At 38.5% G+C, this 22,408-nt stretch overlaps 1 protein-coding gene across 1 annotated transcript in view; it reads right to left on the bottom strand.

The window, feature by feature from the left end:
- Nucleotides 1-1,922: 1,922 nt before the first annotated feature.
- GYS2 (glycogen synthase 2) overlaps nt 1,923-22,408 on the bottom strand; it is a 59,681-nt gene continuing 39,195 nt past the window's right edge. Inside the window, exons 9-16 of the mRNA XM_032645803.1 lie at nt 21,783-21,842; nt 20,467-20,545; nt 19,580-19,693; nt 10,442-10,568; nt 7,015-7,110; nt 5,952-6,115; nt 4,789-4,869; nt 1,923-2,480 (exon numbers count right to left, since the gene is read on the bottom strand). Coding sequence (XP_032501694.1) covers nt 2,259-2,480; nt 4,789-4,869; nt 5,952-6,115; nt 7,015-7,110; nt 10,442-10,568; nt 19,580-19,693; nt 20,467-20,545; nt 21,783-21,842 — 943 coding nt within the window. The 3' untranslated portion in view covers nt 1,923-2,258. The remainder of the gene's footprint in view (nt 2,481-4,788; nt 4,870-5,951; nt 6,116-7,014; nt 7,111-10,441; nt 10,569-19,579; nt 19,694-20,466; nt 20,546-21,782; nt 21,843-22,408) is intronic.

The raw sequence follows: 22,408 nt of genomic DNA, 5'->3' as shown, positions 1-22,408 counted from the left end.
GGAGCAAGGGGTTGGAGTCAGGTGGCAGCAGCTGTCTGAATAGAGGACCAAGTACAGGGTAGAAACTGATTCTTAACACATGCCACTTGAAGCCAGGTGTTTGCAAATCAGTCATTTCCATGTGTCCTATACCCTTTGTACTAATTTCTAATCAAAGAACTATTCTTTCATTTAAAAAAAAAACTTGGGCTTCCCTGGTGGTGCAGTGGTTGAGAGTCCGCCTGCCGATGCAGGGGACACGGGTTCGTGCCCTGGCCCGGGAGGATCCCACATGCCGCGGAGCGGCTGTGCCCGTGAGCCATGGCCGCTGGGCCTGCGCGTCCGGAGCCTGTTGCTCCGCAACGGGAGAGGCCACAGCGGTGAGAGGCCCGCGTACCGCAAAAACAAAAACAAAAACAAAAAAACTTGAATTTTAAAGTTTTTTATTAAGAAGTTATAGCTTCTGTATAGCTCATGCTTTCAGTAGCCGTGGATCAACCAGTTACCAATCAAGAGTATCACTTGAAGACACACATTGCACCACTTTATTAGGGATATATTTTCATGGTTATTGCAAAAGTGAAACCCATTTTATCATGAGATCTTTCTGGCACTTCAGCAAATGAGTATTTGGATTGTAATACAAATCTATTTCATATTTTTTTCTGACTCCTCTGCAGAGCTTGGAGAGTTGGGTTAATTGGTATCCATTGGGCATTTTTTAAGGATTAGGCTTTAGGTAATTTATTTTCCCTCCTTACAAACCTCTAAACTAGGGGAGTTTGCAACGATCTTCCATTTTGACCTGAGTTGTTGCTTGTATCTGCCATTCTTCTACTCTCCCCTAACAACGGGGTGATAGAGCTGGAGTGCAGTTTTCCACTGGTCCTGCACCATCTGACACACTGTCATTGTTTCTCTTCCCTTATTGCCATCAACAACCCAGCACTGAGAAGACCTAAATTTTTTTAGAGCCCCTACAGACCTGGGCCAACCAAGGTATTCACTGTGATCTAAATGTAACAACATTCAGTTGTGGAAAAAACAATCCATGAGTGAATGTGGGGTTTGGGTTTTGTTTTGTTTTGTTTTTTGCTGATTTATGTTTAACTACATTTAAAGCATTAATATGTTTAACTACACTCATTCAACAATGTCTCAGAGACATTGTCCTTATTATAATTAAGTAGACTCTCTATTTTCTTTTGGCTACTTTTTTTAAAAGATAGTTTTAAATGTTATCCTTCATAAGGCACTATTGTATAGTAGGTGTTTTTGCACATATTATCTTACTTAAATGTCTAAAAGAATTTTAAACATTATCAATGCAGTTAAATCTTTAAATATTGATATATTTATTCATATGGATTTAACAATTTATCACCTATGGAAGACTGACCAAGTTTTCAAAAAGGCTTTCCTTTTAAACAATAGAAAAAAACTGTTACAGTCAGATGGTACAGTACAATGGTAACATCTCCTGATCATTAACTTGAGAAGTGACCTTGTACATATGCATTAATATGTATCAACATCTGGATTTAGGGTAGCTACTGTCCTATGGAGTTTGATTGTCTGCAAAGCTAGGTATAAATTCATGGTTCTGCCTCATGTGAAAAATAAAAATAATCACTAAAGACCAAATTACTTGAAATATAAAGGTAGAACACATTCATAGCTAAGATCAGGATCCTTTATGGGGGAAATGGCAGATTGGTTTAGCAGGTAGCGCTTCCCTGGTGGCGCAGTGGTTGAGAGTCCACCTGCCGATGCAGTGGACACGGGTCCGTGCCCCGGTCCAGGAAGATCCAACGGGCCGCGGAGCGGCTGGGCCCGTGAGCCATGGCGCTGAGCCTGCGCGTCCGGAGACTGTGCTCCGCAACGGGAGAGGCCACAACACTGAAAGGCCCGCGTACCGCAAAAAACAAACAAACAAACAAACAAAACCCTAAGCCAAGGATTATGGTGATGATAACTAAAAATCAGCATTAGGAAATGAAAATTCTTATCGCTTAAAATAACCATTTAAAAAACACTTCCATTCTTCCTCCTTTAATTAACACTCTTCCTAGAGCCCGAACTGACAGGGGTAAAAGGAGTTGGATTTTATTATAAATTACAAAATTGCCGTTCACTTAATCTCCTCCACTTTTTAGGCAGAGAATAAATCCCAGTGTTATACTGAGGAGAAGAGAATGAACCACGTGACATTTTCATTTCTTTCAGTAATCATTCTTACTATGTTCTCACTGAATTAGCCTGTTCGACCAGGGTGGAATTCAATTCTTGTATTCGCCGTGCAGCTTCTTCTTCACACGAGGAACGTGATTCAGAGACAATGGCGACTTGATATTTAACCGATCCCTTTCAGCCTCCTCTTCCTCATCGTATCTTTCATCCTCATTCTCATCCTCCACATCGCTGCTCTGAGGACTAGAGACCTGAGATCCTGAAGGAGAAGGTGGTACTGAGGAAGGCCTGGGATATTTAAACCCTTCTGTCTGCCAAAGACAAAAATAAGACACAAAACATTAGAATGGCTTTTTGATTTTTCAATGATGTACACACTTGGCATGTGCATTTAATAAAAAACACAGTTGGATTTTTTGGTCTGTTCAGGGGCTATTAACTTTGATTTATCTTGATTCTGGTCCAACCACGCTCAAGAGAGACTCCTTAAATAAATAGCTTTCTTTTATCAAGCACTGAAATGTGCCAGGGGCTATATACATATTACCATTTTTTTTTTTTTTTTTTTTTTTTTTTTTGCGGTACGCGGGCCTCTCACTGTTGTGGCCTCTCCTGTTGTGGAGCACAGGCTCCGGACGCGCAGGCTCAGCGGCCATGGCTCACGGGACTAGCCGCTCCGCGGCATGTGGGATCTTCCCCGGGCACGAACCCGTGTTCCCTGCATCGGCAGGCCGACTCTCAACCACTGCGCCACCAGGGAAGCCCCATGTGATCTTATTTAATCTCTGACCAATTTGTTCTTTCCGCTGACAGAAGAAAATTGAGGGTCCAAGAGGCCAATGATTTGCCCAAGATCAAACGGCATGTAAGTGGTAGAGCAAAGAGTGGTTCCAGGGCTGTTATCGTCCCAGAGCCTTTAATATCAACTGCCATGATACACTGTTGAGATTATCAGTGTCTATGTCATCCTTCAGATTTGCTCAATCCAATTCCAGAACATGAGCAGCCTGGATATTCCATGGACAACACCCACTAGAAAGGTTCCTGGAAGTCAGGCCACTTCACTGACCACCCGTTCCTTCTATTTCAGTTAATGAGCAAACATCACTAGGTTTTAATCAATTGCCCTTCTTCCTAAGATGCTCTGAGATAACTCATTTGATAAACACATACTAAGCACCACCTATGGGGCAGGAGGAAACAAAGATGAAAAATAAGATCCCTGCTCTCTAGGAGTGCAGACGCTTCATCAATCAGGAAGACAAATGTGTAAAATTGTTACAGCACATATCACTCTGGATTTCAACTATTTTTAGACATTATTATGTCATACATGTAGGCTCATTTCAAGGCTCAGATACTTTACCTGAAAGCAATACCAAAAAAAAAAAAAAAGAGCTGAGTCCTACACTTAGGGAGCATAGGAGCTCAATACTTATTATATACTTATTTGCATTAGTTGAATAAATGAATGAATATAGCTGAATTATCATCAAGAGCAGTGACCACCTCTGAATAAGCTAAGCAAGTCACTCTGTTAGAATCATGGACATGGGAAGTGGAATTTGTATACTGAGGGATTTACAAAACTCTTTCATTTTCTCTATGAGCAAATTTTCCCTTGGGTTAACGTTCTAGATCTGGTCCCCAGACACCAAATAGAGGTGGAATATAAGGTATTAGGCAAAACTGTTTATAGTGAAAGTGGCTCCTGATTGAAAAATTACACCTGCTTTTGGAGGATCTACAAATACTTGATGAAGGTCTCTAGTATTTGGAAATCCTTGAATTTGATGACTCTTGTAATTGCTCACATTCCTTGTGGAGACCATAGAAGCTTATCTGTGAGGATTTACATGAGATGTTGGGTCCTGTGGGGTGTGGAACTGCTAAGCTAAAATGGATCTCATAGTCAATGATATGCGTTTCATCTTTTACACCTAAGTTTTCACCTGGTGGGTAGGGAACAGAGAAGTTTAGCTCTTGGACCTCTGTGTAGACTCCTGTAAGGACTAATTCCACTGAAGAGAAATGCCTGATACTGCCCTACTTCAAGCTGTGTTTCCGTCTAAGTGAATGTGATGACAAGTAATCTGCTCTAGCCTCAAGAATATAAATAACTAAGGGAAAATTAGAGGAAGACTCCCTGGTAGGCACTGTTGAATCTCCATGCATAAATGTTCATCTAGTCCAATTTCTCCCGTGGTGTTCGAATTCACTATTACTCTTGCCAAGTCGTCGCCCTACATTTCAACATCTCCTTGGATAGCAAATTCACTTCCAATGAGAGCAGGCCAGTTTATTTTTTGACAACCCTCAAAAGAATGGATGTATAACAGAGGTTTCAGGCACTCAGGCAAGGAGAGTTTTCATATGAAAGTGCTTCTCCAGTGGCATGAATTAGCTGACTTCTCAGCCTGTGTATATAAGCTAACTCTGAACTGAGGGCTTAGACTTGGTCTGATTTGTCAGTTTCTCTGTCTGCTTTGTAGCAACACTATGAAAGAGTACAATCGTTTGTGAATTTAGCTACTTCCAAATAAAAGGTATTGTTAGGACTTTTACCATATGTAAGACATTTAGCTTTCAAAACAAATAAACAATACATAAAACATTTACCATTGGTGGCGATGTGGTTTCCGTGTGGAATTTATCTGGAAAAGCTCTGCTTAATGTCAGGTGTCTGGCATGCTGGTAATACTATGATAGAAAACCAACCCATGGGTTAAAAAAGATGTATATTTATATATTTATATCTCAATAACCAAGTTGTTATATAAAATCTTTTTCTCCTACTTATAAATATATCTTTTTTAAAGTGGCAGATTTTATTCATCCTAAATTTAAGAATCAGAAAAAAATATGACAGTTTATAGCTTTATGATTTTTCAGGGAATAAGTAAAGAAATACTATCAAAAATTGGAGGGGAAGGACATACTGGCTTTATTGAACTCTGAATTGAGCACTAAGGAGACTGAAAACATTGGTTTTACTCTATAGAGAAGCAGTGTGGCACAGAGAAAAAGACGGGGCCTGAATAATCAGACACACTGGCTTTAAATCCTGCTTCCGACCTTACGTAAGAAACATAGCTTCTAAGGGGCTTATCATCCTGCTTTCATTATAAAATGAAGACAGCAAAATTAATCTTCCTGGGTGGAAATGAGCGTGACTACTGGCATTAGTGTGTGTAGATACTCAGCTGATGGCCGTATCTGTCATTTGTCAGCCAGAGTTGAGCAGTATCTAAGCAGATATATTATGTGAAGGCAAAGTCAATTTAGTTTTTATTAAATCATCCACTGCTAAGATATATGAACGTCTGAGTATTTATAAGCTAATGGCAGGATTGAAAGGAGGTATTTCCTGTATCTGTCATTTTGAGAAACAAGATTATTTCCACTCCCCACTGTAGTTGAGGAATGTGATCATATTATCTCTTAGAGTGAAACAAACTAGGGACTTTTCCCTTGATTTCCTCATCTTCATGAAACCCTGTAAAGCATCAAGTTAAGCCCAGGTGATAGAATAATTAGTAAGATCATGGCTAGATGCTGCTAGACTGGCTGTTCTGGTCTCAAACTAAATATGAAAAATTGGGGTTGGGACTTTGCGAATTCACATGAAGTTCAAAGGTATTCATATTAAGTACGTGAAAACATCACTGAGATCTTAACGATGATACAGACTTGACCTTGCAGATTACACCTCGAATCAATTCTTTTATCGTCCAGTGGGATTTTTAAAGGGGTCCTCTGTGTGTTATCATAAACTTGCTTACTCTGCCTAAGTATCTCCAATCCAGAAGGTCTGAAAGCCTCTCGGTCCGGTTCCTCTGAATGATCCTCTGGCGGCGTGACTGTTTGCAAAATCCATAGAGAAACCGAGTCAGCTGATTGCAAGAATCATCCAGTGAGCGGAATCGCCTGTCAACGATGTAAATACCTGAGGCACACAAAAGCCAGAGCGCAAGTCAAGATAAGGCTAACCTGAAAGCACTTCTACTGTTCCTTAGGGTCTATCGCGAACTGCGTGATTATCCACTCCCTGACTCCCCTACTGCCTCTGCTTTACCTTTTCCCTTCTGAGACTGTATTTCTCCTGTGATTTCCTTCCAATGGCTCAAAATTGTCACCAACACACAGCCAACAAAACAGATCTTGCTAAAGAAAATCTGGCAGTACAGGGATACCTCGGATCAGTGATCATCCTTGGGGCTGCTCACTGACCAGAATCCCCGGGGTGGGACCTGGGTCTCAGTGCTTTTTAGGTTCCCCAGTGTCCCCACTGTGCAGCCACGGGTGAGGACCAGAGCTGTCAGCCAAGGAAAGACAACAGTGATAATACAATTCTAAAAGACCAGAGAATCGGCAATGCCCAGGCAGAGCATCCAGCCCATTCTAACTTTTCTTGCTGCTAGGCTGCATGGACATATAGATGGTGATACCATCTGCCATCTTATATGTGAATTTTGATAACTTGGCATGGAACTTATAAAAGAATTATGCTGATCGATACATGTACTCTAAAGCCATGGTTATTGTGCTTGTCACTTCTAGGTAATAGAGGGCCAAATCAGTTCAGAAAAATAAAAAGGTGAAAAGGCAATGTTTGTCCAAGTTTAGCACTCCTTTTGTAGTTTGTCATTTGAGTAATATGTTCAATATTAATATCATTCGAATCTTTTCTATGGACCATATAATGAAATCTACTTTTAATTAAACAAGAAGTATAAAAAGTTTAATCCTCAAGATAGCGTTAGAGTCGGGCTCTGTAAAGACCCTGTGCTTTGTTTGGTTAGAGGTCCCTTCTCCCCCAGTTGGGTTCATGATGAAAATCCTCACCATATGCAGTGGGATCAGTCACGTGCTCCTCCATGAAACAGCCAAAGCCAGAGAGGTTGGTGGTCACACTGGGGATACCCATCACAGTGCATTCGGCTGCCAGGGGAAATAGACAAAGGCTTGGCTTCAAACCAGCAACAACATCCTCTTACACACACAGAGAAGGAAAAGCCCCAGTCCACCTAGTAATAGCAACATTTATTTTATGCCAGGCACGGTACTAAGCTCCTTACATACATGAACTAATTTAATCTTCTCAACCACCCTAGGAAGTTAGGCTACCATTATCCCCATCTTACACACGAAGACATTGAGGCACAGAGAGATTAAATAGCTTCCTCAACTTCACCAAGCCAGGCAACGTGGTAGAGCTGGGATTTGAAGAGCCCTTGCTCAGAACTGCTACCCTACACTGCCTCCCTCATTCCAGCTGGCTTTGTTTTTTGCTCTGTTCTAAGCTTGTGTCACTAAGTATTTGGCAAGTTTACGGGGTATGTAAATATGTTTTGGAAAGAACCAGCTCCTCCAACATTTTCACCTCTCTTGCCACCAACCCCTTCCACTTTCTCGGTGCTCCACTTTCGCATGGTGCCAACCCATGGTTTCTTTCAATCTTCTACCACCTTTTAGTCAAAACCCTTTTTTTAGACAATATCAGATGTGTCTTAAGACATGTTAACACACTGAAGGATCTTTGAATTGTTAACATGAAATTTATATTTTATTATGGAATTTCTCTTGGTTGGCTAGTGGGGATGAGTGGATAAAAAGAGATTTCCTCATGACCCATGTACTCCTGTTCTGCAAGTATTTCCTCTTGGTTTAGGTCTAGAGAACAGTGGTTTCCGAATCTGGGGGAAGACGGTAGAGGAGAGGAAGGTGGGACGGGGATTATTGACCCATTTGAGAATCAGATGAAAACTCTGGAACTCCTCCCCAGAAAAATTTTGCCTACAATTCTATGGAAATACACAGATCCTTATTTCTATTAAATACTCATTGACACCCATATAATAAAATGCCAGGGACCCATGTAAGCTCAGTATATGTTCACTGAGTGAATTTAATGAAGTCAGCGTTTATCTTCACTGGGTTTTCTCAAAACACGAAACACAGATTTTAACACTTTCTGGAGTGAGAGTTAGTACAGCATAAAACAATTATGTAAAAAAAGTTAGAGACGTATCTAATATGCTAATGCCAAATGTATACCACCAGAGGTTTTGTTGTTTCTATAAATAAGGAGGGACCAGCTTCTTTTGGTTAATTTATTATTTATTTATTTATTTTGGCCACTCCATGAGGCTTGTGGGATTTTAGTTCCCCAACCAGGGATCAAACCCGGGTCCTCGGCAGTGAGAGCATGGAGCCCTAACCACTGGACAACCAGGGAATTCCCCTTTGGTTAATTTAAAACAGAGAATGACTCATTCACTATAGGGTACACATTTCTCACATCCTTTTTTCCATCTACTTATTTTTCACAACACATTTGCTGGCCTTTATCTTAACACACTAAATATATTTCCTCTGTCATTTCATGTTAAGTTAACTTTGTCCTATAAAATGATATTCTGGCAGAAAGGCTGCTGTAAGTTAGATACATTCTCTTTTAATATAAATGACTTCCCACATTCCCTTGGTCACTCATGCTTTGGTTTTGTACTTCTTTGCTCTCAATATTTCCAATCGTAACTTATGTTACTTCCTAGAAATAATAGCAATAAGAGCCTATAACAAAGTTTTAAGTTCATCAAGTGAATTGTTTTCGTGTATCTCAAAAGATACTCTATTATAAGCAATTTAAGACAACTATGCGGGCATTTCATAGGTAAGAAGACACTGCCTTGAGGGAGACGCAAGAGGAAAGAGATATGGGAACATATGTATATGTATAACTGATTCACTTTGTTATAAAGCAGAAACTAACACACCATTGTAAAGCAATTATACCCCAATAAAGATGTTAAAAAATATATATATATATTGATATATACATCTATATATATATATGCACACTTTCACACTAAGTGAAACATTTCATTAGAAAAATAAAAACAATTATAAAATAATAAAAATTTTAAAAAAAAGAAGACACTGCCTTCACAAAAGTGGAATTTGTGCGGAGAACAATTTTTAGAACTACAAGAGAGGTAGCTGGAGGAGTTAGATCAATAACTTTTCTCTGTCATGCTTCAAGAATGGATAATTCTTTTTCAAACTTCCCCCAAAAGTTCTAATGGTTTTACAGCTGCTGGCAAATCATTCTTGGTGGAGCCTAGAACAATAGAATAGGACCTATGTCAAAAGATGAAGAGCCTTCATGTCACTCCTATTGTAAAGATTATAGTATCCTACTTATACAGAATTTTAAATTCCACACTAAAATTCTGGGATCAACATGTAAAGATTAGAAAAAAATCTTCTTCATAATTCAGTCTATGACCTCTCTAACCCTGACTGCTGCTGCCCTTTACTTGGCCTATAATGACATTGAGATGAAGAAGGCAAAATGTATTCATTATAAATAAATATGTTTTCTGAGCCTTTTCTTTTACAATTATAAATGGAATTATATCTATACTGGGAGGAAAATCGCTGTTTACCAAGAAGATAGAAAAGCCATCATTGTCTTCTTTGCATTGGCATATATTTAAAGTACTTGTTTCTTTTCTAATTAGGCATTTCAGTACAAATACAAATTGATGGCTCTTGATGCTAATGGCAACCATGCTAGTAGGGACCAGAAAAGAAAAATAGATAGTGGATCTGAGAATCCACCATCCAAACAGAAAGGGGGGCAGGTGGAGGGTCTGAACTGAACTATGTCATTGGGCATAATACCTACCACTGAACTGGCATTCTATGTTAAAAGTACCTCATTTTTGAAAGACAAGGGTGTGAAGATGACTTCCCACTGTTCATCTCTTTATACTATTTGTGTCTAAAACCATATGAATGTGTTATCTAATTAAAAGATACATATATCCTTTCATTAAAAAAAAGAATTCTGAAATAAATTTTAGAACAATTTTAGAAACAAAAATTGTTTCTCATATTAACCTCCTTGCAGTTAATTTCGCCTTCATATTAATGGGTAGGACTAGTGAAGATATAATCTTTATAAAACATTCTTTTTCTTTGGAATGCAATGAGGCAACAATTCAGATACTACCTAAAATATGCCCAACCACAATCTCCTATACTTACATAAAAGATTATGTATTATGTCCTTACTCTTAGGTCAGGAGCTACAAAACTTAAAATGGACCCCTGGGATAGATCCAACCATTTCTACTAAGGTTTTGGTTTTGTAGTTTTAAATGACATATCATTTAGAAATGACATATCAAATATTACATATATGTGCATAAAATAATATACTAATAAAATCTAAAACACTTCACAATCTATACATGTCACATACCTGGAGTATAACCCCAGGGTTCATAGTATGATGGAAATACTCCAAGATGACAACCTCGGACAAACTCTTCATAATCCATGGGTAACAAGGGGCTGGTGGAGGATAGGAACTCTGGGTGCAAAATCACCTGAAAAAGAAAAATTCTAATGAGAAAACAGAGAAAAGAAAGAAGAAATTAAAGCAAAAAATCTGCTACAGTTTTGTTATTTCAATATTTCAATACTATAGAATCCTTGCGTTCTAGATTCTGGGGAAAGAAAGAGAGAGATAAGAAAAAAGAAAAAGGAAAATGTCCGGGTGTTTTTTTCTCCTCTCTCCATTCTCTGTAAATATCTATTCTGAGTACTAACTTTCCCTCAGGTTCCCAGGCCTAGATTAGAGGATAGGGAGTTATTGTATCCATTTTTGTTCTCATGCTAAACTCCTCCAACCCAGACTTTACTGACAACAAAGATTTTACTTGGTTCTCTGACTGCTGGCCCTTGTCTTGTTTCTCAATTTATTCCCACCTTGAGCAGGAAAAAGGGGAGCTACCCTTATATGCCCCAGGCATAAGTTAGCCAAGTGAAATGGAACTAAGGGCTAACTGCAAGCTACCAATGTGATGTCACTGAACTGGAGATGGGAAGGGCAGCAGTACCTCCTTATAGAATATTTCCACCATGTGAGTACGATAGTCATAAACAACCTCATGAGCATAGGTAATAGGAAAATGCAGTAAACAACTAGGATGCAATGAGTTTTGAGCATTACCTTTCTTTTTAGCATAATTGATTTTTTTAAGTTTATGTAATTTAATTTTACACAATGGTTGTGTTTAAAACTGGCCTACAGCATTTCTGAAAATGCAGCAATTGGCTCTCATGCACTGGTATGAGTCCTTTCTTGGAATGCATAGCCTGTAATTTTCTGCAAAGGTGGAGCCCAGATACAGCCAGCTATACTTGGAAAGTTGTGAATAGATTAGCTACTTAACTGGTCACCTAGATGAATGAGTTCTATATCTCCTATTTATTAAAATGATGAATTATAAATTATAATATAATTATAATGTATAAATTATATTATTATCCCAGTACTTTAAAATCTGACTTTAAAAATTTATTAGAAATTATTTTTAATAACTTACTTAGCTATGGGGGGAGGCTGACAGATAACAGAAAACTGGTTTGGTGAGAACTTTCATAAAATGGGGAAATAGGAGAATTATATATATGTTTATGTATAAATTATATATTTTAAAAATTCTATTAAAATTTAATTTTATATGAATTATATATATAACTATATATAAATACATGTATATATATATATATATAATTTGAAAAAATCCCAAATTTACAGAAAAGTTGCAAGTACAATGTGAAGAGAATTAATATTTTTTCAAGAACCATTTGTGTATAAGTTGCTGACTGGATGCCCATCATCCACAAATACTTAACATGTATTTTCTACAAACAAGAACATTCTCCCTTAAAAAACTAAAAACAGAGTTACTATATGATCATGCAATTCCCCTGGGCATACATCTGCAGAAAACTCTAATTTGAAAAGATAATTTGAAAAGCACCCCAATGTTCATAGCAGCACTATTTACAATAGACAAGACATGGAAGCAACCTAAATGTCCATCAACAGGTGAATGGATAAAGAAGATATATATATATACATACCATATATATATTAATATATAGGTACATACACACTCACATATAATGGAATATTACTCAACCATAAAAAAGAATGAAATAATGCCATTTGCAGCAACATGAATGGAACTAGAGATTATCATATTAAGTGAAGTAAGTCAGATAAAGACAAACATGATATCACTTATGTGTGGAATCTAAAAGCATGATACAAATGACCTTATTTACAAAATAGAAATAGACTCATAGACATAGAAAGCAAATTTATGGTTACCAAAGGAGATAGTGGTGGGGGGAAGAAAGATAAATTAGGAGTTTTGGATTAATATATACACACTACTATATAGAAAATAGATAAACAACAAGGATAGATAGATAAATAGATAAAATACAAGTTCCCTGTATAGCACAGGGAACTAGACTCAATATCTTGTAATAACCTATAATAGAAAAGAATCCAAAAAGATATATATATATATATATATAGAGAGAGAGAGAGAGAGAGAGAGAACTGAATCACTTTGCTATACAGATGCAACTAACACAACATTGTAAATTAACTATACTTCAATTTAAAAAAGAGCATTCTCTTACATAACCACACTATAAGCATCAAAATCAGAAAATTAACATTGATACATCACTACCATCTAATCCTTAAATCCCATTCAACTTTCTCCAGTGGTTCAAATACTGTCCCTTTAAACCAAACAACCCAGTTCACAGTCACATGTCACATTTAGTTGTCACTTCTCTCTAGTCTCCTTTAGTTTGGAAGAGTTTGAGGACTTTCTTGGGCTTTCATGATCTTAACACTTTTGAAGACTACAGTCTAGTTATTTTGAAATTTGATCTTCAGTTTGGGCTTGTCCTTTGCTTCCTCATGGTTAGAGTAAGTTATGCATCTTTGGTAGATATAGCACAGAGGTGTTACTCTGTTCTTCTCACTGCATTGCATCAGATGGCAAGGGATTTACACTTTATTCATTACTTCTGATGTTTACTTTGATCTCTTGATTAAAGTCATGTCTTTTTGGCTTCTCCACTGTAAAATCTTCTGTTTCTCCTTTGTTAATAGTAAGTATTTGAGGGGGAGTTATTTTGAAACTATATAAATATCCCATTCTTCAATAAACTTGTATTGGATTCATGGTTCCTTGTGTTATTCAATGCATTCTAATTCATTGCTATCTTTATTTATTTTGATACTTAAATTGTGCCTAATTTGGCCAGTGGGAGCCCCTTCAAACTGGTTTCTGTAAACTTTTGACAGATCTCCATCATTCTTTGAGCATTTCTTTGATTTTTTGACACAAGAAGAAGTTCTAGACTCATCTTTTACTTTTCCTGCCACAGCCCTAGAAGTAACAATTTCTTCAGTGAGTCCTGGTTCCTTTTAGTGTAGAATGATATAAAGACCTGGGTGTTAGATGTGCTCATTGTTATTGGGTTGTTACAGGTCCTCTCAGCAGTCAGAGAGACACAATATACAACACACACACACACACACACACACACACACACACACACACACACACATCTATACTTAGTTTCATTATCTTTAATACTTATTGGGTCAATCCCTGATATGATCTGAATGTTGTGTTCCCTCCAAAGTTCATATACTGAAATCATAAACCCCCAAAGACGGATGGTATTTGGAGGTGGGGCCTTCAAGAGGTACTTAGGTCACGAGGATGGAGCCCTCATGAATGGGATTAGTGCTCTTATGAAAGAGGCTCCAGGAAATTCTCTGGCCCCTTCAACCATGTGAGGGCATAGTGAGAAGCTGCCATCTATGAACCAGGAAGAGGGCCCTCACCAGAGCATGACCAGGCTGGCAACTTGATCTTGGACTTCCCAGCCCCTAGAACTGTGAGAAATAAATGTCTGTTGTTTAGAAGACAACCAGTCTGTGGTATTTTGCTATAGCAGCTGGAACAGACTCAGACAATACCCCTCCACTTAACTAATCTCTCCACAGTCTCTCTCTCACTCCACTCTGGCTCTGACACCTGCTGTGAGTGTCTCTCCCCAGTGCGTGGACCTTCCCCACCTTGCCTGGGCTCTGACTCCTTTCTATGGACTACCCCAGCATGCCCCCACTTCCAGTGTAGACGCCTACCTTGTGCTGACCCACCTAATGGCTTTAGAACTGAACTGTTTGGGAAGGAGAAAGAGAAACAGGGAGAGGAAAAGGAAGAGGAAAAAGAAACTTTTTTTTAACAACAACAACAAAAGTATTAGACAGCAACAGTTGTCTAATACTTTATATAAGTCACTTTCATGCATATTACCTGATTTAATCTTCGCAACATTGTGTGATGGGGACTGTATACATTCTCATTGTCCTAATTTTAGAAATAAGGAAGCTAAGACTTTAGAAGCATTGGTTATATCTCAGCAGATCCATAAATAGCAAACATGTTAAACTCAAGAAGGAATAAAATGGTAAAAATGTCCAAAACCAGTACCTACAAATGATGGTTTATTCAATCACAAGAATCACAAATTGGTAAAGCAAAAATGGATAAAATATTTTCCTCCACAAAACATAATTTTAATTCCTATTACATATAAAATATTGCACTAGGAAAAGAGACCAAAGACATAGACGGTTGACGGAGTCTGGGCAACCATCAAGTCAGAAGCCCATTGTACTCTGTTGGTAAATATATCAGCAAAGGGGGATTTAAAAGGCATTTCCAAACTTAGGAAAATTTGTACTCTCCAAAGCCCATTTTGGAACATGAAAACATCATGGCTCATTCGTTTTGTTCCCAGCCAAAGAGAATGACAGCACGACTAAAATAATAAAACAGCTGCCCTGGGTCCTAGAACAGCCAATGGCAGAAGCTCAGGGCAGAGGAAAGGATGCCAGAGGTCAGCCCAAGGTTACAGGGAGGATTAAATGAGATCCTGTATGCAAAGCCCCCCAGCAGAGCACCTGGTTCACAGCAGTACCTGGATCAGTGGGGATAAAACAAATAAACAAAAACTTGTCGGACTGTATTTATCCTGGGAGGGAAGTAAGGTCCCAGGAATTTAGTTTACTTTCACAGCATGGTTGCACAGTGTCCAGACCCGAAATCTGCCGTCTAGACTTTTCTAACTATACCTTGCAACTGAGGCAGGATGGATGATAAATTCAAGTTTAAACCTGAATCAAATGGTCACATTCATATAAAACACTTGTCAATCCAGTCGGAGAGTTAAGAACCACTCTATAGCCATCTATAAATACGCAGATGATCAAATAGGTACTTATATTAACACAGGCCCTGAATTACTGTCAAGCTTTTAAAGGATGCTATTAATAAAATGAAATACCTAATTCTGAATCGACCAAAGTCTATCTCAGTGCTTTTGAGTGTATATTGTTAGAAAGGGGCTATTCTTTTATTTCTTTTGTGTGTGTTTGCTTTATGATATTAATCAGTGAATATCTGAAAGTGCTCGTGAGTTTAACTGCATAAACACAATTTGTATGAGACCAACGTTTTTCTCCATTCACTCTACATAAGTCATGGACTTTTTTATATTTCTGTGCCTTTTCATCTGCTTCTTTGGCCTGGTGAGCCCACCCCTCTGTTTGCTGATGAACTTGTGCTCATCTATCAAGATGTAGCTGACATATCATCTCTTTTATAAAACATTTTATCAAACCCTGCAGGTAAAAATCAATCCTCTGTCTTCTACTCTAATCAAACTCCGTTCACACTCCTAAAAATAAATGGTGTATGATGTGCCAGGGACTGGACTAGTACTAATAAAAGCTAACATTTATTATGCATTTACTCTGTGCCAAGGACTGTGTTAAACATGGTACCTATGGTTTTTTTAATCCTCCCAACAATTCTATGAGTGGGGTTATATGATCACCACTTTACAGAGAAGGCTGTGGTACAGGTAGATTAAGTAAACTTACACATTGAATAAGTGGCAGAGACTTAAAACCAGGCAGTGTGAGTACAGTCGTAAAGGACTTCACACACCTTTATAGATGTGTATGGCAGCCCTGAACTTGCCACTCGGATCTCCTTCAAGAGATCCTGGCCTGGGGATCTTGACTGACGGCCCTAAGTGCCTCACCTGTGCATCCATCACAGCGGCTGCTCCTAGCCTGTAAGACCAGCAGGGATGGGTACTAGCGCCAACCCATTTCTGCCCACTGGGTGATTCCCTTAATGGGCAACTTTTACTTGGGGAATCCCTATCCCTATTAATGGAAATCCCTATTCAAACCGTTGCATTGAACTGTTCACAGAGTAAGGCACCCATCTGCCTGCAACCTGAAACTTCTGGTAGGTGGAAAGGACACATGAAGATGAAGCACAAAGAAAAGGTTGTTCAGTAAAGGAAAATGTATGTAAGAACACTAAGGTACTTAAAATAAGTCAACAGTAAACCAAAACACGCACACACCCAAATAAGAATCTTTAGTATTAAGAAAGGAAGCACTGTAGGGACTTCCCTGGCGGTCCAGTGGTTAAGACTTCGCTTTCCAATGCAGGCGGTGCGGGTTCAATCCCTGGTTGGGGAGCTACGATCCCGCATGCCGCACGGCCAAAAAACCAAAGCATAAAAAGCAGAAGCAATATTGTAACAAATTCAATAAAGACTCTAAAAATGACCCACAGCAAAAAAAAAATCTTAAGAAAAAAGAAAGGAAGCACTGTGTAATAATTCTGAAATTGTGTTAGCTGTAGTTTGAGTGAACTACAAAGTAGTTTGTTGAAAACTGTTTTTGTACTGTTGAAAACTGCACATGTGGGGTGTGTGTGTGTTTCCTTCCATTAACTGACAAGCCATATTAGGTGGTTTTGGACCATTGCTTTTCCCCTTTATGAGTCACTATATATAGTGTGGTTATGTGCGTACATTTTTTGTGTAGTTGCTAATTATTATGAATTCTAGTGTTTTGTTAATTACAGTTGACTTTTCTTTCTGCCAAAAAAAAAAAGATAATAAGGCTGAGACTTTTTAAAAACTGGGCTGCAATCTTAGGCTCTTCCTATCTCATCCTTCCTTTTTGCTCTCTCTTCCTTGTGTCTGGCTGCACCTCCCTCCCTGTTCTTGCTTTCAACCTCTTTACCCTTCACAAGCGTTTCTGCCAATAAGTGTTTTCATATCCACTCCTGTCTCCGTGTCTGCTTCCCAGAGGAAAAAATCTTAGAAAATAGGTGAGACATGATCACTGCCTCGAAGAACCCACAGTCTCTGGCGAAAGGGACACATAAATTAAAATATATAGAATTCAATGTGGTAATTCCTAAAATTGCAGAAGATAGAAAGTGTCTTGAGAATACAGGTAAGGCAACAATTGTTCTGTCTGGAGTAGACAAATGTATATTGAGGAAAAGTGTAAGGAAGAGAAGACTTTTAGGTTGGATCCCAAAAGAATTGTTAAAATAACAGAGATAAGGTTATTTCAGAAGGAGAAAGTAATATCAGCAAGTACACAGAGGTATGAAAGTGTTTAATATGTTTAGGAAATAAGTTACTCGTCCATTCCTAGGAAATTGCCTCACTGTTATCACACTTTTATAAACATCAATCTGTATTTATTTCCCTTTCTTTTCCTGAACTTTCATTTTTTAATCCCCTCTTAACTCTTTTTTCTTTAATTTTATTTATTTTTGGCTGTGTTTGGGTCTTCGTTGCTGCACGCGGACTTTCTCTAGTTGCAGCGAGCGGGGGCTACTCTTCGTTGTGGTGCCTGGGCTTCTCATGGCAGTGGCTTCTCTTGTTGCGGAGCACGGGCCCTAGGCGCAAGGGCTTCAGTAGTTGTGGCTCGCAGGCTCTAGAGAGCAGGCTCAGTGGTTGTGGCACATGGGCTTAGTTGCCCCGCAGCACGTGGGATCAAACTCGTGTCCCCTGCATTGGCAGGCGGATTCTTAACCACTGCGCTACCAGGGAAGTCCCCCTCTTAACTCTTGAGGTTTCCTTGGGTCAACACTTTTCTTCATTCATTCCACCTGGTCTTCTAGCATGGCAGGGTCATCATTCCTTGGTCTCCACTACTGCCCACATGCCAATAGCTCCCCTCACAACTGTCCTTATAAACCCCAGACCTATGATTTCTAAGTACGTATTAAGCATCTCAACTTGAATATCTCACACATAACTCAATCTATCAAAAACTGAACTCCATTCGCGACATGACCCTCAAACCAACTTCTTTTGAAGGCTTTCCTTTGTTTTTAGAAAGTATGGGTTACATACTGAAGCCTTGCCTTCTCCCTCTTTCTCACTCTCAGTGTCCACTGGTCACTGAAATATGGTCTGTTCTGCAGGCAACCATTTCTCCCATCATTCCATTCTCTCCAGCATTTCTGATAAGGCCTTTGGAAGAGGCCCTCAGCATCCCTCACCTGTACTGTTGCAGTAGGTTCTTAATTTGTCTCCATTATATCCACTCATACCTACATTAACGAGTGAGTGCAGGATGAGAAATACATTTAAGAATAGACTATATTTTCCCAAGAAACTTTGCAGAGAAGAGTAGAAAAACATTTAGAAACATCAAGAGGAGACAGGGTTAAGGCAAAGTTTGTTTTTTCATGTGGAAAAATTTAAGAAATATTTGTAGACAGCAAGGGAAGGAGCTAGTAAGCCTACAGTATGAAGAAGGGTAAACAGGGCACATTTCCTCAGAATGTGGGAGGAAATAAGGTCCCAGAAAAACCCTTAGAATCTGAAGGAAAAGAAGTAAGAATGGGTCAAAATCTATACTCGAGGCCAGTATGAAGGGACTCATACGATCTGCTAAAGGAGAAAGAAAGAAGGGACAGTGAGACCTTTCCCTTTGAAAAGATTGGTAAAAGCTTGTGACAACTTGATCTTGAATGCTGGTGAATGGAAGTGAGTAAGGATAAGCAATTGTCTATTGCCACGTTCACCCATGTCTCCCATGCCTAGCACCATGCCTAGAACATGACACGCCCTCAGTAAACATCACAGAGATTAAGCTCCACGGTGGCAGAAACCAAGTCTTATTCATGTACCTAACCCTGTCCCTCGTCATCATAGAAACCCAAGAGTCAAAAGAATGAATCGGTCAGTAGAAAATTACATAAAACCATCATTAGCTACATTCTCTGAAACTGGAAGCTTCTCATAACTCTGCTTTTAAGTTGAACTTTATCAAGAAGAAACAAAGACAGTTCATGTTAATCTCAGAGATTCATTAATTAAAGCAATTCTTAGACTATATGTGTTTCATTAAAAATGAGGCCTTTTCCTGATGCTTACTGACAGTATTGTACAATGAAAGTGAAAGCTAAATTACCACTCAAAGCCATAAATAGTCTTCATTTTTTAAGAATGATACCAAAATAGTCATTCTTTAATTGCTCAAGACAGGAAACAAACTAATATTTACAATATTTCTGATAGACATTACAACCAAAAGGGGATGCTTCTAATACATTCTCAAACATCTATTCTGTATGATTTTGAAGTGCCCCACATAAACAATTAGTTGTACCTTGACTCTGTCTGTACGGCTGTTGAAAAGCCCGATCCTTCTAATGGTGCTGAGGATGGGATCGGTGGAGTCATCAATCATGTTGTGAGTCGTCACCGGGGGCAAAGATTGCCGCTGAAGGAACAGAGAGAAGAAAATGCCAGTTTGTTGAAAAGAATTAACAAGTGTGACTAATTTCAACAATAAGTCATGGGTGACGTGATATCCAGCCTTTATGCCTTCTGGCCTGAGATGCCACTAAAGTCTTTCATGCCACTGAGAGGAGGATAACAGGGTAAAGAACTTCCTTCCCATACTGTGAACACACGGTACTTGTGTTTTCCACCTGCAGCCACTCTATGAAAAGCCTAGACTTCTTGAGCGTTCCTGGGACTTATTTGGAGTAAGCGTCCTGGAAGCTTGACTCCAGACGAGCTACTCTGCTGGTTCCCACTAGGGGGCTGTACTGTGATGCCTCGCTGTTATTGACAAGATTCCCGTACAAGCCTAACACATTTATCTTTCCTTTTTAATAATAATTCCACTCGACTGAGAAACATTCACCTTTTCTCTATAGTGACTCCAAATTCTATGCTTTTTGAAAACTTTAGGAGATATTTTTGGTGTCATTGCAATATACATCGTTTTTCAATTGGACATATTGGTTCCAAATGAATTTTTTAAATAGATACAAAGACAAGTTCCATGAGATTTTTTTGAAGGAGCACTGAAAATACACTGAAGAAAGAGAACTTACAAAGGTGTCATTTAGGTAAATACCTAAGAATGACTTTTCTAGCTCTCACGTTTAAAAATTTCCCAAATCAGCCCAGTCCAATGCATTAAGATATTGATCTAAATGGACTTTAACAACTATGGGAAGTGATGGGCACTTTTTCCTTTATTACCTGAGTTGAAAAGATGGCTCTTTTCATAATTGTCAGATCGTCTCGATCCAAAATATTGTTCATGTCAGGAATTTCTCCTCTGTGGGGAAAACAGTTTTAATAATAAAAATGAAAACAGCTGGCACTAATTGAGTGCTTCCTATGTGTTAGACACCGTTTCAAGCAATTTAAAAAGAAATGTTAAGTAAACAAATGTTCCTGATGAAGCTCACAAATTCCTAAAGTTTGAGGAAGTTTGATAAAAGAACACCTTTGCTAGCATAAAAGAAAATTGAAATTAATTTTTAAAGCATTCATGTTGATGATTAATTTTTAAAGCATTCATGTTGATGATCAGGAGGACATTCTCATTGTATTTTGCCCACCCCTACGTACTGTGTTCTACAGTGGCCATAACTTGTCCACCTATAAGTTGATATTTTTACCAGTAACAAGAAATGATGCACAACTGCCACCATGTATCAGGAGACAGCACAGCTTTCTCTTCGTATTGTAACAAAATCCATATATTTTGTACATATTATTATTTTATAATACATTTTAATTTGATTTTTTATTTAGATTTTATTTTACTTATACATTTTATATATTTTATTTATTATTTGTTTAAACACTATATATTACTTATTAAGTAAATGTGTTCGTTAACATTAATATGTTAATTAATAAATATATGTTAATCTAATATATAAGTAAATATATATTTAATATACATGAAGTCAATATATATTTTGACTTAAAATCTCATGAAGGACTTCCCTGGTGGCTGTGTGTTTAAGAATCCGCCTGCAAATGCAGGGGACACGGGTTCGAGCCCTGGTCTGGGAAGATCCACATACCGCAGAGCAACTAAGCTCGTGTGCCGCAACTACTGAAGCCCACGCGCCTAGAGCCCGTGCTCCGCAACAAGAGAGGCCACCGCAATGAGAAGCCCGTGCACCACAAAGAAGAGTAGCCCCCGCTCGCCGCAACTAGAGAAAGCCCTGACTCAGCAACGAAGACCCAATGCAGCCAAACATAAATAAATAAATAATTTTTAAAAACCTCATGAAATCTCCCTCAGCTTCAGACTGACATATTAACCCTTAATCAGATTTCCATTGAACTAGAACCTATCTGTATATATAAATATGTTCTCATTTGTGCAAACTGTTTACAAATATTTGTCAGATGAAGGATGAAACAAAATCTGTAAAACATCTTCAAAGGCTATTAATTCCTTTATAGTTGGAACAAAATAAATACAATGTCTAAATGGTTAAGTCTGAATAGTGAAGCCCTAAACGTTTGAAGTGTTCAGCGTTCCAAGCACCTACCTTAATAATGCATCATACAGTTTCTTTCCAAACTTTTCCTTCACAGAATGCGCAGTGTCCCTGCATGAGCCGAAAGATTCACAACTTAAACAATGTCACCATTTTAAGTCTTTCTTTGCCATGACACGGCTGTTGTTCTGTCAGTGCAGACTTTGAAATTACAGGTCCCTTTTGTATCACCTCTTCTGTTCTTTTCCGATTGGCCAGTTTAGCCTGAGTTAAAACCTCCAGAGCTGAGGCAGCTGAACACCCTGACCAGTGCAGAGAACGTAACATTTTTTTGCTTGATGATAATCAGGAGAGGGTGGGGGGAAGGAAAGGGGAGTGGATGGAGGTATTGATGTAATATCGGGAATACGCTGATAATTGTTGAATCTGGGCTGTGGGCAGGTAGGGGAGCATTACACTAATCTCATTACTTTGGCATATGTTTTAACATTTCCATAATAAAATTTTGTTTTAAATTCAACCCATCTTTAAAATAGCTATAGAGGCCTTATCCTTCCATGGTAGCTCATTCCAATGTTTCTATATTAACACAGTTTTATAGGCATGACATAATCTGACATTTAGTAGCCCAAAGAGAAGAGAACCAAGTAGTATGTGTGCTATAATAATCTTAATGG

Source organism: Phocoena sinus, chromosome 10 (genome assembly GCF_008692025.1).
Source record: "Phocoena sinus isolate mPhoSin1 chromosome 10, mPhoSin1.pri, whole genome shotgun sequence".
In the NCBI taxonomy this organism is placed as follows: Eukaryota; Metazoa; Chordata; class Mammalia; order Artiodactyla; family Phocoenidae; genus Phocoena; species Phocoena sinus.
Note: the sequence above shows the minus strand (reverse complement) of the source record. Positions and strands in the feature narration are given on the sequence as shown.